The sequence below is a fragment of the Melanerpes formicivorus genome, unplaced genomic scaffold (genome assembly GCF_026170545.1).
Source record: "Melanerpes formicivorus ecotype bairdi unplaced genomic scaffold, bMelFor1.0.p_v2 SCAF_19, whole genome shotgun sequence".
In the NCBI taxonomy this organism is placed as follows: Eukaryota; Metazoa; Chordata; class Aves; order Piciformes; family Picidae; genus Melanerpes; species Melanerpes formicivorus.
Genome location: NW_027142371.1, coordinates 559,441 through 578,707, shown reverse-complemented (window position 1 = coordinate 578,707; position 19,267 = coordinate 559,441). Strand labels below are relative to the sequence as shown.

The 19,267-nt window shown below is 53.9% G+C and overlaps 1 protein-coding gene across 3 annotated transcripts in view; it reads right to left on the bottom strand.

The window, feature by feature from the left end:
• Positions 1 to 19,267, bottom strand: part of CBFA2T2 (CBFA2/RUNX1 partner transcriptional co-repressor 2) — an 85,656-nt gene that overhangs the window by 21,548 nt on the left and 44,841 nt on the right. For all 3 annotated transcript variants that reach the window (XM_068149745.1, XM_068149744.1, XM_068149746.1), the window contains exon 2: positions 422 to 565. In XM_068149745.1, coding sequence (XP_068005846.1) covers positions 422 to 565 — 144 coding nt within the window. The remainder of the gene's footprint in view (positions 1 to 421; positions 566 to 19,267) is intronic.

Sequence of the window (19,267 nt, the reverse complement as noted above, 5' to 3'; positions counted from 1 at the left end):
TGGCCTGATAAAAGGCTTCCATTGCTTAAGGAGTTTATGGCAGAAATCAAGGCTGCACAATGAGAAGGACCCAAGGCAGCAGCATGAGGAAGGTGTGTGGAGGGGATTCCAGACCCCATTGCACATCCTGCACACAGCACAACAGCAGCAGAGCCCCAGCTCCTCCTTCCTGCCAGCCCTGCAGCATGGCTTGGAGGTGTTCAGAAAGGCTTGGATGTGGCACTTGGAGCCCTGCTTCAGCTGTCAGGAGCTATTGGGTGACAGGTTGGACTGGATGATCTCTGAGGTCTTTTCCAGCCTTATTAAATCTATGATTCTATGGCTGGGGCTTGCCATGCTGCCCAGTGGCAGAGACATTCTCCAAGCAGAAGCTATCCTCCTGGCTACAGCTGATCCCAGAGCAAAGTTGCTGGGGTCTTACGTGCAGTGGGGGTGAAGGAGACCGGCCGGGGGCCCCCGGGGTTGACGGGGGGCAGCGGAGGCATGTTGGGAGGAGAGGACCTGGACTGGATCTTCACTTCCACAGGCGATCCAGGCATCACTGGCACCCTCTTCTCACCAGCAACTGTACAGAGAGAAGGTAGGAACACTTAGTGGCACTCATGGCAAGCATTTCCTCCCCACCCAGCAGAGCTGTAAGGGTGAAGATTGAATCAATCATACAGCCATACAACTGCTGAGGCTGGAAGAGACTTTTGAGACCACCAAGGCCAAGCACTCCCCCAGAGCTCACAACCCCAGCACTGCTGCTGAGCCACTGCCACTGAGCCACAGCCCTCAGCACCACAGCCAGGCAGCTTTGAAACACCTGCAGGCATGGGGACTCCACCGCCTCCAGGGATGGGGACTCCTCCGCCTCCAGGGATGGGGACTCCTCCACCTCCAGGGATGGGGACTCCACCGCCTGCAGGGATGGGGACTCCTCCACCTCCAGGGATGGGGACTCCTCCACCTCCAGGGATGGGGACTCCTCCACCTCCAGGGATGGGGACTCCTCCACCTCCAGGGATGGGGACTCCACCGCCTGCAGGGATGGGGACTCCTCCACCTCCAGGGATGGGGACTCCTCCACCTCCAGGGATGGGGACTCCTCCACCTCCAGGGATGGGGACTCCACCGCCTCCAGGGATGGGGACTCCTCCACCTCCAGCGATGGGGACTCCACCACCTCCCTGGGCAGCCTGGCACAGTGCCTGAGAACCCTTGCTGGGAAGAACTTTTCCCTAATACCCAACCTGAACCTCCCCTGGCACAACTTGAGGCTGTTTCCACATCCCTTACCACTTGCTGCATGTGAGAGGAGACCAACTCCCACCTCACTCCAAGCTCTTTTCAGGGAGCTGTAGAGAGCAATGAGGTCCCTCCTCAGCCTCCCCTTCCCACACTAACCAACCCCAGTTCCCTCAGCTGCTCCTCCCAAGACCTGTGTTCAAGACCCTTCACCAGCTTGGTTGCTCTTCTCTGGACACACTCTAGCACCTTGGTGTCCTTGGAGTAAAGAGTCCAAACCTGAACCCAGTACACAGATAAGGGGGTGGCTAGGGGAGAAAGCCCCACAAGGCTCCCATGTTGCTCTGCATGGCCCTGACCCACCCCAGGGAACAGGCAGAGCATGGCCCCAGGTTGCAGCAGGTGTGCAGAGGTGGTGCTGGGTAAGCTCAGGACACCTGTGTTCACTATCCCAGTGTCTCTCAACTGCACCCTCTCACCCCTCATGCCCAAAGATGCTGCCTCAGAGTACTTCTGCCTGCTTGCTTTGCTTTTCCTGCTGCTTAACATGCCCTCAGCACTGCCCAGGTGTGCCAACACACCTCATCAGTGTGCCCAGGGTGGCACTGAGGGGTGCTGAGGTTTCACCTCCTGCTGCCCAGCCAGCAAAGCCATGCTCTGAAGCAGCCAAGCTGGCAAACAACTCTCTTCCAGCTCTGCACATCTGCTTTCTACAAACCCTCACAACTTAAATGTCCCTGCACCTCCTCTCTCTTGCACCAGGGTGGTCCTCCCATGCACCCCCAAGTCAGAACCACAGAATTAACCAGTTTGGACTTCTGAGATCAGCAAGTCCAACCTATCACCCAACACCATCTAATCAACTAAATCATGGCACCAAGTGCCTCATCCAGGCTCCTCTTAAACACCTCCAGGGATGGGGACTCTGCCACCTCCCTGGGCAGCACATCCCAATGGCCAATCTCTCTTGCTGGGAAGAACTTCTTCCTAACATGCATCCTAAACCTCCCCTGGCACAGCTTGAGACTGTGTCCTCTTGTTCTGGTGCTGCTTGCCTGGGAGAAGAGCCCAACCCCCACCTGGCTACAACCTCCCTTCAGGGAGTTGTAGAGAGCAAGAAGGTCTCCCCTGAGCCTCCTCTTCTCCAGGCTAAGCAACCCCAGCTCCCTCAGCCTCTCCTCACAGGGCTGTGCTCCAGACCCCTCCCCAGCTTTGTTGCACTTCTCTGGACACCTTCCAGCAACTCAACCTCTTTCTTAAATTGAGGAGCCCAGAACTGGACACTGGACTCAAGGTTGTGGCCTAACCAGTGCTGAGTACAGGAGCACAATGATGTGCCCTGTTCCTGCTGGCCACATTATTCTTGATGCAGGCCAGGATGCCATTGGCCCTCCTGGCCAACTGGGCACACTGCAGGCTCATGTTCAGCCTACCATCAACCAGCACCCCCAGGTCCCTCTCTGCCTGGCTGCTCTCAGCCACTCTGACCCCAGCCTGTAGCACTGCCTGGGGTTGCTGTGGCCAATGTGCAGAACCTGGCACTTGGATGTGTTCAATCTCCTGCCCTTGGACTCTGCCCATCTGCCCAGCCTGTCCAGGTCCCTCTGCAGAGCCTCTCTACCCTCCAGCAGATCAACTCCTGCCCCCAGCTTGGTGTCATCAGCAAATTCACTGCTGATGGACTCAATGCCCTCATCCAGATCATCAATAAAGATGTTAAAGAGCATGAGGCCCAGAACTGATCCTTGGGGCACACCACTGGGGCCTGGCTGCCAGCTGGCTGTGGCACCATTCACCACCACTCTCTGGGCTCAGCCTCCAGCCAGTTCCTAACCCAGCTCAGAGTGCTGCTGTCCAAGCCAGGGGCTGACAGCTTGGCCAGCAGTTTGCTGTGGGGGATGGTGTCAAAGGCCTTGCTGAGGTCCAGGCAGACTCCATCCACAGCCTGCCCCACATCCACCAGGCAGTCACCTGATCATAGAAGGAGATCAGGTTGGTCAGGCAGGACCTGCCCTTCCTAAATCCATGCTGGCTGGGCCTGATCCCTTGGCCATCCTGTAAGTGCTGTGTGATTGCACTCAGGATGACCTGTTCCATGATCTTGCCTGGCACTGAGGTCAGGCTGACAGGATGTCCCAGCTCAGTCAGAGTATGGCTGAGATCAGCCTCCTTGAAGGGAACGAGCGAGGAGGAGGAGGAAAGCTGCACTCAGGCTCTGGGGTTTGGGGGCAGTTTTGGGGAAGGGTGGTTTTAAAACAAACAAAACCAAGACAGCTCAGCAGGCAGAGCCTGAGCACCTCCAGCAGTTCAGTTCCCATGGGTGCACCTCCAGGGGTGCTCCATGTCAGCACAGCCTGCTGCTCAGGTGCCTGTCTGGCTGTGCAGCTCTCAACCCTGGCTAATGAGACATGGAGCAAATGGCTCCTTTGGGAACATGGTCACTGCTCCCTGCTCCTCAAGTCACTGCTGTCCTCATTCCGTTAGCTCCCCAGCCAGTTGTGGCTGTGTCCTGCATATCCCTGCACAGCAGCACAGACGCGTTCCCAGTTCAGCCATCTGCACCCCGGCTCAGGGAGCGAGGGAAGGGCAGGTGCTTGTCTTTCAACCTCTCTCTGGTGCAAGCAAGGCAGGCCCTGGACTGGGCAATCTCAGGCACTTGTTGGCTTTGGGCAGGTGGAAATGTCTGCTGGAGCTTTGAGGCAGCAGCCAAGTGCAGTGCTCTGGATGCAGGAGCTCACAAGTGAGCATCACCACGAGGGGAGGAGGCCGCAGTGGGCTTGGCCCAGAACCCACCCATGCACAGGGGCCACCCAGGAGCAGCTCCAAAGCAAAGGCATGAAGGTGCGATCCAACCACACTGCATCACAACCTCCAGAGCAGCCCACAGTGCTTACCAAGATCTCTCAGCTGTCAGAAAGCCATCCCTGAAGTCCTGCAAAGCAACTCAGTGCTGCATCCCCCAAGGCAGAGCAGCACTGGGTGAGCAGCACTGAAATACAACCACAAACCCTGCTGCTCCCAACTCCTGACAACACAAATGCTGCTTTTCAGAGCACAGAAGATGCAAGCAAAGTGGTTCCCAAGTCCCTTGTGCCACTGGCCTGGCATCTGCTCCATCAGCCAGCAGCACCTGCTCAGCCACCAGGAGCAGGCTCATTTATTAGCCTCACAGCAAGTCCTGGTTAGCAGCAGCAAGGCAGCAGATGAAGTCTGCTGCTTCTAGCACAGTTTCGCTGTTTGCAGGGTGATTTGTAGAAGGGGAAGCAGAGAGATCAACACAAGCTGCAAACTCCTCTTTCCTGCCACTTCAGTGCAGCTGGAGTGACTGAGGTGGTGGGGCTGGAATCATTCTACAGCCCACAGCCATGATACCTCCATGGCAGAAAGTTTGTGTCTGCATTTCATGGGATCACAGCATGGTAGGGGTTGAAAGGCACCCAGGAGATCATCCAGTCCAACCTCCCCCTCTGCTCTGCCCTGCCCTGCTGAGACCACAGCTGGAGTATTGGGTCTGGTTCTGGGCTCCCCAGCTCAAGGGGGACAGGGAGCTACTGGAGAGAGGCCAATGGAGGCTATGAAGATGATGAGGGAGTGGAGCATCTGTCTGATGAGGAAGGGCTGAGAGACCTGGGGCTGTTTAGCCTGGAGAAGGCCAAGAGGGGACCTAATTAATGGTTATAAGTATCTGAAGGGTGGGTGGCAAGAAGAAGGGGCCAGGCTCTTCTCCAAGAGGGGACTGGATGTGGCACTTGGAGCCATGGTTTAGCTGTCAGGAGGTGTTGGGTGACAGGTTGGACTTGATGATCCTTGAGGTCTTTTCCAACCTTTTTGATTCTGTGATCTGCCAGCAGTCTCTGTCCCTTCCCAATCCACTTGACTGACTGAGCAGCAGTTTGTAGAGTGCTCCAGGTATCTGTGTGCTGATCCTTTTCAGTGGTGTCCTGTGATAGGACAAGGGGCAGTGAACACAAACTGGAACTCAGGAGGTTCCACCTCAACATGAGGAGCAAATTCTTCAGTGTGAGGCTGCTGGAGCCCTGGAGCAGGCTGCAGAGTCTCCTTCTCTGCAGGTTTTGAAAATCCATCTGGATGTGTTCCTGAGCAACCTGCCCCAGGGTATCCTGCTTTGGCAGGAGGTTTGGGCTGGATGATCTCTGGAGGTCCCTTCCAAGCCCTACCATTCCATGATTCAGGCTCTTCTCCACAAGCTCTCTGTCCACCTCCACACCTGCCCAGCTGCAGGCAGGCCAAGGAGAACATCACACTGGATAGGATAGGATAGGATAGGATAGGATAGGATAGGATAGGATAGGATAGGATAGGATAGGATAGGATAGGATAGGATAAACCAGGTTGGAAGAGACCTTCAAGATCATCGTGTCCAACCTATCATCCAACACCACCTAATCAACTAACCCATGGCACCAAGCACCCCATCAAGTCTCCTCCTGAACACCTCCAGTCATGGTGACTCCACCACCTCCCTGGGCAGCACATTCCCATGGCCAATCACTCTCCCTAAACCTCCCCTGGCACAACTTGAGACTGTGTCCTTTTGTTCTGGGGCTGGTTGCCTGGGAGAAGAGACCAACCCCCACCTGGCTACAACCTCCCTGCAGGGAGTTGGAGAGAGCAAGAAGGTCTCCCCTGAGCCTCCTCTTCTCCAAGCTAAGCAACCCCAGCTCCCTCAGCCTCTCCTCACAGGGCTGTGCCCCAGACCCCTCCCCAGCTTTGTTGCCCTTCTCTGAACACCTTCCAGCAACTCAACATCTTTCCTAAACTGAGGGGCCCAGAACTGGACACAGGACTCAAGGTGTGGCCTAACCAGTGCAGTGTACAGGGGCAGAATGACCTCCCTGCTCCTGCTGGCCACACTGTTCCTGATGCAGGCCAGGATGCCATTGGCTCTCTTGGCTGCCTGGGCACACTGCTGGCTCATGTTCAGCCTACCATCAACCAGCACCCCCAGGTCCCTCTCTGCCTGGCTGCTCTCAGCCACTCTGACCCCAGCCTGTAGCACTGCCTGGGGTTGTTGTGGCCAATGTGCAGAACCTGGCACTTGGATGTGTTCAATCTCCTGCCCTTGGCCTCTGCCCATCTGTCCAGCCTGTCCAGGTCCCTCTGCAGAGCCTCTCTACCCTCCAGCAGATCAACTCCTGCCCCCAGCTTGGTGTCTGCAAATTTACTTCTGCCTGCTGCTCTCCCTTTCCCACCACCCAACACAAACCAACACTTTCCCATCAACACACTGCCATCCACTTGCCTCCTCTGATCTTCTCCACCCCCCTTCCTATGAGACCCTCCTCCCCAGGTGGACCCAGCCAGCCTGACACTGCCATGCCCTGGAAAGATGCTGAGCATAACCTCAAACCTTAAGGTTTCTCCTCTTTCCTCCTAAACCATTTATAGGGCTCATTAAGCCAGCAGAACTAATTGAGTTAATTCCCTGGGAGGAGGGAAATTCCACAGGGAATTTATAACCTCAAAAATCAAACCAGCTACTGCTGGGCTACTGCATGAGACACCAAAGCCCACAAGAAGCCACCACCACCTTTCCCAAGCTCCCTCCCTCCAGACAAACAGGACACAGGACTGTTAAATTTAAAAGCTTCCTGCCAGTGACCTGGGGCATCTATAAAGGCAGATTAAAAACATCTTTCTAAACCCCCCCTCACTTTTAGCCTAAGTACAGCCAGTTAATGAGAATCAGCTGAGCAAATCAGATGGCAAACAAGGACTTGAGTCAGCCTCCAGCTGACCTGGGGCTAAACATGAGACACTGAGAAGGTCCCTGGAGAAACTTAGCCTTTCCAGTCTCTCTCTATTCCTCATTTCACTGGTCAGAAATAGTCACTGCCCCACCACCAGCAGCGTTTCAGAGGTGCCTCCAGCTGCACTGGGGCTGAGTTGGGATGGTCCTCAAAATGCCCCCAGGTCACTCCACCACCACATCAGTTACTGAAAGCAGGCTGAAGAGTCACAAGCTTTTTGGATGCTGCTCTGAGAAAAATGATTCTTGTCAATAGCTGAAGGCTCTCTGAGGTCTTTTCCAAGTGTCAGCACAGGACCCCTGCCTGAACTGGAAACACCGGCCTGGGTCCCCTCCTAAACTCCTCCTTCCAAACCCTGCTTGGACTCAGAAACATTCACAGAACCATAGAATGCTAGGGCCTGGAAAGAGAACCTCTGCAGATCATCCAGTCCAACCCCCCTGCCAAAGCAGGGTCACCCAGGGCAGGTCACACAGGAGCACATCCAGACCAGGCTTGAAGATCTCCAGAGAAGGAGACTCCACAACCTCTCTGGGCAGCCTGCTCCAGGGTTCCAGCAGCCTCACAGCAAAGTTTCTCCTCATGTTGAAGTGGGACATCTTGTTGTTTTCTAGCTTGCATCCCTTGCCCCTTGTCCTATCACCACTGAAAAGAGCCTGGCCCCTTCTTGACACCCACTCCTCAGATATTTATAGACATTGATAAGATCCTCTGCTGAGGCTCAGAACACCACACTCCCAAAGCTGTGCTGTTCTCTTTCAAGCAGTGCCTGCAGGACACAGACTGAACACATTTAGCCAAGGTGGTGTGGCATATCAAGCTGCCAAAGGCCCCAGCTTCCCTTTGCACACCCAGGACCTGCAGAGGGTGACCCCAGAAAGGCATCAATGATGTGTATGAAGGATACTGAGGTCCTGGAGGGTGGCCAGAGAAGACCAACAAAGCTGGTGAGAGATTGGGAGGGCATAATAGGAGGAGAGGCTGAGAGAGCTGAGGTTGTTTAGTCTGGAGAAGAGGAGGCTGAGGGGAGACCTCAGTGATCTCTCCAAATCCTTGAAGGGAGGTTGTAGCCAGGTGGGGGTTGGTCTCTTCTCCCAGGCAGCCAGCACCAGAACAAGAGAACACAGTCTCAAGCTGTGCCAGGGGAGGTTTAGGCTGGAGGTGAGGAGAATGTTCCCCACAGAAAGAGTAATTGGCCATTGGAATGTGCTGCCCAGGGAGGTGGTGGAGTCACCATCCCTGGAGGTGTTCAAGAGGGGACTGGATGTGGCACTTGGGAGCCATGGTTTAGCTGTCAGGAGGTGTTGGGTGATAGGTTGGACTTGATGATCTCTGAGGTCTTTTCCAACCTAATAGATTCTATGAAAGGAACCTTCAAGATCACCTGAGGCAGGGGGTTGGGACACCTCCCCCCAGCCCAGGCTGCTCAAGGCCTCATCCCACCTGGCCCTGAAGACCTCCCCACAGGGGACCCAAACACAGCTGTGCCCTAGCCAGACACCCAACTGTTGGACTGAGGCTGGTGCTGGTCTGTTCTCTCAACTAACAAGTGATGGGATGAGAGGAAATGAGCTGAAGTTGTGCCAGGGGAGGTTTAGGTTGGAGAGTAGGAAAAACGCCTTTGCTGCAAGAGTGGTCAGGGATGGAACAGGCTGCCCAGGGAAGTGGTGGTGTCACTGTCCCTGGAGGTGTTCAAGAAGCTGTAGATGTGGTGTTTCAGGATATAGTTCAGTGGCTATGATAGTTGGCTTATGGCTGGACTCAATGAGCTTGAAGAGATTTTCCAACCTTAACCACTCTCTGACTCTGTGACGTGGTCACCAGCCAGCTGGGAGAGCTGCCTTCCCAGCCTTGACCAGGCAGGAGGTGATTCACTTGGAGTAAAGCAAACCCTGACCTCAGAGGCTGTGTTCCAGTCTTGGCTTGATGCAAGAACTTCATCTTCTCCAAGCTGTTGGAGCCTGAAGCCCAGATTTGACAGCGACTGGAGCTGCAGATTTCAGCTGCTGCCTGGGTAAGGCCAGCTGTAGGCACAGGGCAGCTTCTGCTGCATGCTTTACATACTCTTGTGTCCCACTTACAGAGCCCAGGTGTGCAGGAGACTGCAAAGCCCCAGAGCTCTTGGATCCATCTGAACACCCTCAGCCCTCTGCTCCCCACAGCCAGCCTCCAGGCCCCGCTCTGCCCTGGCTCTCTGTGCTGTGGGTGCACACCATGGCTCCTTCACTGCCCCAGGTCTCACCCTGCCCTCACAAGCAAGGAGCATGTGCCAAGGTTAAAGTGCAGCTGAGGAGTTTCCTTTCTGGGGAGGAGAAGGAGATGAGAGAGACAGGACAGCAGGCTGGGAGAAAACTCAGGGTCTTGGCTGGTCCACAGAGAGGTGCCATGCCTGTGCTCCCAGGGGACTGAGCTCCAGCTCACCAGCTCAGCAGAACATTGTAGCGGGGGCAGTTCCAACATCCACTTGAGAGATGCCATATAATCATTTTGGTTGGCAAAGCCCTCTAAGATCATTCAGTCCAACCATCAACCCAACACCACCATGGCCATCAAACCATGGCCCCAAGTGCCATGGCCACAGGTTTCTTGAACACCTCCAGGGATGGGGACTCCACCACCTCCCTGGGCAGCCTGTGCCAATCCCTGACCACTCTTGCAGCAAAGACATTTTTCATGATCTCCAAACTAACCCTCCCCTGGCACAATTTCAGGCCATTTCCTTTAGTCCTATCACCTGATTTGAGGGAGAAGAGACCAACTCCAACCTCACTGCAACCTCCTGCCATAGAATCACAGAATTGTTTGGCTTGGCAAAGCCCTCTAAGATCCCTGGGTCCAGCCATCAACCCAACCCCACCATGGCCATCAAACCATGGCCCCAAGTGCCATGGCCACAGGTTTCTTGAACAACTCCAGGGATGGGGACTCCACCACCTCACTGGGCAGCCAGTTCCAATTCCTGACCACTCTCTCTGGAAAGAAATTTCAGCAGAGTTAGTTCCTTTAAAGGATGTTTCCAGCTCTGGTGTTTAGTCCAAAGCGTGGCTGCGAGAGGCAAGCTCCGAAGGAAGGCCAACACTCAGTGGTGTTGCAAACTGTATGGAGAAGCTGCTTGGTTAATCTCTTCATGCCTGTGGCTATGAGAGAAGGGAAAAAGGTACAACAATAGAAAGTAGTTAGGGAGGAGCTCAAGTATGTTGGAACTGAAATGAATCCTTAGATACCTTTAGCAATTAGAGAATAAGCTGAGTGGTCAAGAAGAAATAAAAACACTCAGGGGGAAGTGGGATGTTACCCCAAAGAGCAAGAGAAGGAACTGAAGAAGACAGGATCACAGTATCACTAAGGTTGGAAGAGACCTCAGAGATCATCAAGTCCAACCTGTCACCACAGACCCCATGACTAGACCATGGCTCCAAGTGCCACATCCAATCCCCTCCTGAACACCTCCAGGGATGGGGACTCCACCACCTCCCTGGGCAGCACATCCCAATGACGAGCGACTCGCTTGGTGAAGAACTTTCTCCTCACCTCGAGTCTAAACCTCCCCTGCCGCAGCTTGAGACTGTGTCCTCTTGTTCTGGTGCTGGGTGCCTGGGAGAAGAGACCAACCCCTTCCTGGCTACAACCACCTTTCAGGTAGTTGTAGAGGGCAATGAGGTCTCCCCTGAGCCTCCTCTTCTCCAGGCTAAGCAGCCCCAGCTCCCTCAGCCTCTCCTCACAGGGCTGTGCTCCAGACCCCTCCCCAGCTTTGTTGCCCTTCTCTGGACACCTTCCAGCAACTCGACATCTTTCCTAAACTGAGGAGCCCAGAACTGGACACAGGACTCAAGGTGTGGCCTAACCAATGCTGAGCACAGGGTAAAATGAGTGAGGCTTAGTGATCTGAGGTATATCAGGGCAGCAAAACAGGGCTTTGTGTGGGCAGCACTGCCAGCATTGGTGTCAGTCAAGCCAGGGTGGGCTGTGGGGTGAGGGACACTTGTGGTCCTCACTTTGGCACTTGTAGGAAGTTGTAAATAATGGGGATGTTGGTAACATGTGGCCTAACCAGTACTGAGTCCAGGGCAGAATGACTTCCCTGCTCCTGCTGGCCACACTGCTCCTGATGCAGACCAGGATGCCATGCAGCCCCTTCCAACCAAACCATTCTCCGACTCTGTGCTAACGAGCTCAAGAACTTATCCCGGAGGAGCAGCCAGGGGAAATGGCCCAATCCCATCCGTCCCAGCCCGAAGACATCCCTGAGGAGCAGGACATGCTGCAGTTGGCTGGCATCACAGGGCTCCCTTTTGCCAGCCTGAATGCAAACGAGAGGCAGCAGCAGTGTAACCTGACCTGATAATGTAAATAGGGTGAAATGAAATATGGTTCGCCACCTCCCCAGCTCCGGCGAATGTTTATTTTCAATAACATGCTTATCTGCTCCAACTGCTCACCATCTGTTTTCAGTCTCCACCAAGCTAATATTTTTCACATTTAGGAACTGAGAAATGGGAAGAATTACATTTAAATTTTATTAACATCTTTCCTCTGCTCCAAGGTTGCCTTTCCCTCCCCTTGACGGCTCGAAGCCATCTGTGGAGCACCTCTGCGGTTCTCCAGGCATGCAGATGAGAGGTTATCTACGTGCAAAGCAACGGGAGCCTTATTCAGGCTTCCAGGAGATGCCTTTTCCTGCAATCCCCTCCATCACCTGCTTCCAGCCAGCTTCCCCCCAGCTCAAACTGAACTCCCATCGTTGAGGAAAGAGCCAATGTTTTATCGTTCTGCAGCATCGCTGCACCAAGAAGAGATGGAGAGGGAAGGCCGAAGATAAGTGCTGGAAACGAGACAGCCAAGACAGCAGCCTTAGGGGGGAAAAGGATGGTTGGGCTAGTTCCAGGTTGGGGAAAGGGAAGAGGTTAAGAGGTCTGCAGTTCAGGATGACACCTCTGTACAGATCCTGGCATGTATTTGCACATTGGGTGGTTTCCAGAGGTCTCCCCCTGCTCGAGTCAATAAAGGATCATTTACAAGCAGAACTGAGGAGGCACCGGTGAGTCACAAACAGGTCAGCAGCACATCACAGCTGCATGGAAGTACTTAGGCTAGAAAAGACCTTTAGGATCACTGAGTCCAACCATTAACCCAACACTAAAGTCTGCTGCTAGATCACAAGCCCTGTGAGGAGAGGCTGAGGGAGCTGGGGGTGCTTAGCCTGGAGAAGAGGAGGCTCAGGGGAGACCTTCTTGCTCTCTCCAACTCCCTGAAGGGAGGTTGTAGCCGGGAGAGGGTTGGTCTCTTCTCTCAGGCATCCAGCACCAGAACAAGAGGACACAGTCTCAAGCTGTGCCAGGGGAGGTTTAGGCTGGAGGTGAGGAGAAAGTTCTTCCCAGAAAGCAGAAAGAATAATTGGCCATTGGGATGTGCTGCCCAGGGAGGTGGTGGAGTCCCCATCCCTGGAGGTGTTCAAAAAGGGATTGGATGTGGCCCTTGGAACCATGGTTTAGTTGTCAGGAGGTGTTGGGTGACAGGTTGGACTTGATGATCTCCGAGGTCTTTTCCAACCTTACTGAGCTATGATTCTATGATCATATCCCTCAGCACCACTTCTAAACAGCTTTTCAATCCCTCCAGGGATACAGATTCCACCGCTGTCCTGGGCAGCCTGTTCCAGGGCTTGACAACACTTTGGGGGACAGAATTTCTTCCTAAATGTCCAACCCCTCACTCCAAGAAGGACATTGAGGTGCTGGAGCATGCCCAAACAAGGGCAACAAAGCTGGGGAAGAGCTTAGAGAGCGCAAGTCTTATGAGGAATGGTTGAGGGCACTGGGATTGTTTAGACTGGAGAAGAGGAGGCTGAGGGGAGACCTCATTGCTCTCTACAGCTCCTTGAAAGCAGGTTGCAGTGAGGTGGGGGTTGGTGTCTTCTCCCTAGGATCAGGTGACAGGAGGAGAGGAAGTGGCCTGAAATTGTGCCAGGAAAGGTTTAGGTTGGAGATGAGGAACAATTTCCTTGCTGCAAGAGTGGTCAGGGATGGGAATAGGCTGCCCAGGGAGGTGGTGGTGTTCCAAGAAACCTGTGGCCATGGCACTTGGGTACATAGTATCATAGTATCAGTCAGGGTTGGAAGGGACCACAAGGATCAGCCAGTTCCAACCCCCCTGCCATGGGCAGGGACACCCCACACTAGATCAGCCTGGCCAGAGCCTCAGCCAGCCTGGGCTTAAACACCTCCAGGGATGGGGCCTCAACCACCTCCCTGGACAACCCATTCCAGGGCTTCACCACTCCCATGGGGAAGAATTTCCTCCTCACCTCCAGCCTGAATCTCCCCACCTCCAGCTTCATTCCATTCCCCCTAGTCCTATCACTGCCTGAGATCCTGAGCAGTCCTTCCCCAGCCTTCTTGTAGCCCCCTTCAGATACTGGAAGGCCACAATGAGGTCACCTGGGAGCCTTCTCTTCTCCAGATTGAACAGCCCCAACTCCTTCAGTCTGTCCTCACAGCAGAGGTGCTCCAGCCCTCTGCTCATCGTGGCCCTATGATTTAATGGTCATGGTGGTGTCAGACAAGGTTGGACTCAATGATCTTAGAGGTAATCCTACACCTCCCTTAGCTCAAATTAATAGTTGTTCAAGTGTTGGTCCTTCTCCATCCTCCTCCCTCCACCAAAGCCCAGAGTTGGCCACAATGATACTACAGCATCTGTCACAGTGGGTATCGTCTGCTACTGTGCAGATACTTCCTCCACCAGACACCACCGGCCTATTTTTACCTTGTTTAGCTTGGTTTGATAGCACATCCAGGCTCCTGAGCTGCAAGATGCTGTGGGAGTGGAGGACGTGGCACCTCACAGGAGAGCCTGGCATCACACAGGAGGGAGCTGCTGAGCCTGGGATAAGATTTTTTCCAGCTCAAAAATAACCATGTGGATCTCCACTGCCATCCCTTCCTCTCCCACACACAGCTGTTTCACTTTAAACCTCAGCTCAGTGCGAGGCTCAGATAGAGCAACTTGAAAGAGCAAAGTGTGTTATCGTTCACAGCCAGGCCAGAGAGTGGTTAATAAGGGAAATGTGATTAATAATTGATTCCTGAAGGCAGACTGCAGATCTTTGTCCCTCTTGCCCTTCACTGCTTCTTCTGAAATCCTATTAATGTGCCTGGCTCCACCAACTCATCAGTGGCACAGGTTGCACCTCACAGCAGTCCTCTTCTGTTGTGCTCCAACCCAGACAAGGAGGTTGCAGCTCTGGCTCTGCACTCACCTGGGCCATGCCAGACCCAGCAGTACAAACCCATCCTCAAGGCACCTCTACCTCCTTAGCTCTGCTCTCATACCAGGGCCAGTGGTGCAACCCATGGCTGCAGAAGCCATCCCACAAAGCACCAAATGGAGTAGTCCCCAGACTGAGGATGAGTTCTGCAGCCATGGGTTGCACCAAGCCCTTCAAGTTCTGCTCCTCTGGCTTCTCCAGGAACACAAACCGCTTTGGGCTGGCACTCCCCCCACCTGCTCTTGATTCCAGGAAGGACCAAGTTACTCCAGCCATGAAAGCTGCCCTAAACCCCATTTACACAGGGCACAGCAGCCAGCTGGGAGCTGCTGCTGCTCTCACCAACACACCACAGCAATTCCCTTTCCATTGCTGGTGCTCAGAGAAATAGATTTGGGGGATTTAAGTTCATCCCTTGATGTCTCTGTCAGCAGCTGTAGCTCAGCAGCTGTTTGAAAGTGATGCAGTGAGCAGCACCACGGAGCTCACCATGCCCCAAGGCAAGGAACTCTCCCATCCTCAACAGGGGAATGTGATCCTGGAATATCAGCCAACAGGATGCATTGGTGCAAGACAAGCCCTACAGAGCAGCCAGTGCTCCAGTTTCAGGATGTGAAGCACTTCAGGATGTGTTTAGGCTGTGCTCCTCCCTCACACCACACCTCAGGCTGCTCAGACCTCTTTGGCCTGGGTTATAACCTGGGACAAGGGCTGCGCAGCTGTGCTCAAGCAAAGGCAAAGAGGGTCACTAATTCAGAGAATCCCAGCATGGTGTGGGTTGGAAGAGACCTCTGCAAACAATCTAGTCCAACCCTCCTGCTAAAGCAGGGGCACCCACAGCAGCTTGCCCAGGATCACAACTGCGCCAGGCCCCTCAGCATCTTTGTAGCCTCTGCTGGACTCTCTCCAGCAGTTCCCTGTCCCTCTTGAACAGGGGAGCCCAGAAGTGAACCCAGGACTCAAGATGAGACCTCTCTAGGACAGAGCAGAGGTGGAGGAGAACTTCCCTCGAGCTGCTGGTCACACTCTTCTGCATGCAGGCCAGGAGGCCATAATTCATTCACTCAGTTATTGCAGAAGACTTCTGGAAACTTTTCCTTAGCTTCATTTTTCTCCATCAATTTCCATCAGTTCATTGCTCCATTTCATGATACAGAATCAAGCTTTCCCCTCCTCTCCCCCTTTCCACTCATCCCCTCCTGTTCCAAGCTGAAGAACAGTTCCTCCTCCACACTCTTTACTTATTAGGCTAAAGCACTCCCAAAGAAAAATGAAAGCAGTTGGAGATATCAAACAGGCAATTATCACAATCATGATAAAATTAGTTCTTAGAAGTCCCAAGCCTGCTTGCACTGCTCTCCAAATCCTCCTTGCTCAGAGCAGAGGGAGGGTGGTGGGAGCAACCCTTCCAGATGGGAACATCTGTCTCTCATTTGCCACGGGGGAAGAGAACAGCAGGAAGATTAACGGCTCCCGAGGCCGGCGCAGCCCAGACAACACGGACACAAAAGGGATGCCCTTTAGAAAGGGACTTGGAGCAACAGCTTGCTATCCCTCTTTTCCCCCCTTGTGGTTATTTTGGGGGCTTCTACACCCAGAGAAATGTTAGGGTAGAAAACAAAGAGCTGGAGTTTCACTTGAGTAAGTGCTGTGGAGCAAAAGCAAGAGTTCGGCGTGCTTGGGATTGATGGCACCTGGACCATCTCGGCTACTTTTCAGATAACAGAAGGCATTTAAGGAGCTGGATTTAAGGGGTTCCCCTGAAAAGATCCCCTCAAAAGACCCATGGCAGCAAGGCCACGGATGGGGCACTTTGCCCCTCTGAGCTGCAGAGAGGAAACACCCAGTTTACTGCAGAGTGTGAAGAGTGACCCAGCGTTTGGGAAATTCAGGGCTGAAGGAGACACTAACCCAGCCCCCCCAGCAACACCACCACCAGAGACCATTCCTCACATTGGTGCTCCTTAACCTCTGCTGCAGTTTAGGGACCACAGGAACAAAGGCAGGCAGATGTTCTGCCCAGGCTGTCCTCTCCTGCCACCTGGGCACACAGCGTGCAGCCCAAAGCGAAGGGCTGGACACCAACACTCACTTCTGCCACAGCTCAGCAGATGTGCAGCTCATGCAAACCACCAGCAGCACTTCAACACCAAAGCCACCAGCTCTGCCACTGCTCTGTGACACCCCTGGGCTATTAGCTCCGCAGAGAAGGACCTGGGAATGCTGGGGCACAACTTCACCATGAGCCAGCACCGTGCCCTTGTGGCCAAAAAGGCCAATGGTGTCCCAGCATGCCTTCAGAAGAGTGTGGCCAGCAGGTCGAGGGAGATTCTCCCCCTCTGCTCTGCCCTGGTGAGGCCACATCTGCAGTACTGGGGCCAGTTCTGGGCTGCCCTGCTCAAGAGAGACAAAGAACTCCTGGAGAGAGTCCAGCAGAGGCTACAAAGATGCTGAGGGGGCTGGAGCAGCTCTGTGAGGAGGGAAGGCTGAGAGGCCTGAGGCTGTTGAGCCTGGAGAAGAGCAGCCTGAGAGGGGATGTGAGCAATGCTCAGCAAGAGCTAAAGGGTGGGGGCAAGAGGATGGGGCCAGACTCTTGTCACTGGTGTTCAGCAACAGCACAAGAGGCAACAGGCACAAACTGGAACCCAGGAGATTTCACATCAACATAAAAAGAAACTTCTTTGTTGTGAGGGTCCTGGAGCCCTGGAACAAGCTGTCCAGAGAGGTTGTGGAGTTGTCTTCTCTGGAGAGATTCTAAACCCACCTGGACATTGTAGTCCTGGGCAACCTGCTGTGGGCACATCTGCTTCAGCAGTGGGGTTGGACTGGAGGATCTCCAGAGGTCTCTTCCAACCCCCACCACGCTGGGATTCGGTGATCTCAGCTTCCCTCTCTCTGATGTTCCTCAGCAGCACGTTTTGATTGTGGAGTTACCCATCCTAGCAACTCACAACCACTTACTGCTGATCAGTGCTCTAGTTCTTGATGTCTGCTCAATACCTGCCCCCCCCCCCCCTAGGTTTATCTGGTGTAGGCTCTCCCTCCAGGAGCACCAGCCTGCTGGACAGGGTAACAACATTAAATAAAGCCCACTATGAAACAGGACCCAAGTGTTGAATCAGAAACTTCAGCAGTGGTACAACCACCTTTAGGTTCTTGGGAGCACTGGTTTTAAACCACAGTGGTGCTGAACTCTTGCCAAGATGTGGCCCTGGGCAGCCTGATCTAGTTGGAGGTGTCCATGCTAAGTGGACAAGATGACCTTCCAGGCCAATGCAATCTGTGAATCTGTGAGATATAAAAGCAATCATTTGTTGTATCAGTCAGGGTTGGAAGGGACCACAAGGATCATCTAGTTCCAACCCTCCTGCCATGGGCAGGGACACCCCACACTAGATCAGCCTGGCCAGAGCCTCATCCAACCTGGGCTTAAACACCTCCAGGGACGGGGCCTCGACCACCTCCCTGGACAACCCATTCCAGGGCTTCACCACTCTCATGGGGAAGAACTTCCTCCTCACCTCCAGCCTGAGTTATAGCCAAGAAACACCAAGCACTGGAAATTTGGAAGGGGAAATTTCCTTTTCCTTCCTACTTAGGCTAAAGACAATAAATAAAAATGCAGTAAAAGCAAATAAATAAGTTAAAATACAATAAATGAAACCTGCACCTCTGGTACCTTCAAAACCTTGGAAGAGCTAAAAGGAGGAGCCAGGGAAACAAGCTCTGACTTTTGAGAGTGTTTTCCACCTCAAGTGAGGCTTGGAGGCAGCCTTTAGGCTATGATTTTTATCTAGCACTCGTAAATCCTTCTCAAACTTGGATTCCTGGCCCTTTCACAAGCAGCTCCACCCTTCTCCTGCTCTCCAGATGAAGCAGACACTCACCAGGCTCCATTTTCTTACCACCTTCTCCCACCCAGCCAGCAGCACCAGAACTGTGGCAGCAGAGCCCAGGGAGCCGTGGTTAATTGGCAGCCGCTTATTACTAATTAGCTCCGAGGGGCTCTCCACAGCCTGTAATGGTCAATAGAAACTCATCCACTGATTAAACGGCCCTCAGAGCAGCAGGGAGGCTGCAGCAGACTGAGGAACGACCCGGCTGCAGCTGGGGGAGCCCAGGTCACCACCACAGAGGAGCCAGTGTGGGGTCCCCACCACTGCAGCCCCTCCAGTCACAGGAGAAGGAGCCTTGGGGGAGCCTGTTGGGTTGTCTCACCAGCCTAGGCTGGCTGTTAGGAAAAGTTTCTTCCCAGAAAAGGTTCTCAGGCACTGGAATAAGCTGCCCAGGGAAGCAGAGTCACTGCCTCTGAGGTGTTTCAAAGCTGCATGGATGTGGTGCTGTGGTTCAGTGTCAGTGGCTTAGCAGCAGGGGTGGCCTTGTGAGCTCTGGGGGAGTGCTCGGACTCCATGAGCTCCAAAGCCTCTTTCGGCCTCAACAGTTCTATGATTCTATGAAAGGTTTCCCAGAGGGCTCTGGCTGCTCTGCAGCATACCCTGCACAAGAGCCTGCAGCTACAGATTCACAGGCTGCATTGGGTTGGAAGTGACCCTCAAAGGTCATCTTGTCCAACCATCCTGCAGTCAGCAGGGACACTTCCAACCAGATCATGCTGCTCAGGGCCTCCTCGAGTCTCATGCTGAATGCCTCCAGAGATGGGGCCTCAACCACATCCCTGGGCAACCTGTTCCAGTATCTCACCACCCTCCTTGCGCAGAACTTGCTCCTGAGGTCCAAGCTAAATCTCCCCTGCTCCAGTTTCAAACCACTGTCTCTCATCCTATCCCCGCAGGCCCTCAGATGACACAGTCTCAAGCTGCACCTGGGGAAGTTTAGGCTTGAGGTGAGGAGAAAGTTCTTCCCAGAAAGAGTAATTGGCCATTGGGACATGCTGCCCAGGGAGGTGGTGGAGTCCCCATCCCTGGAGGTGTTCAAGAGGGGATGGATGTGGCACTTGAAGCCATGGTTTAGTTAGTCAGGAGGTGTTGGGTGATAGGTT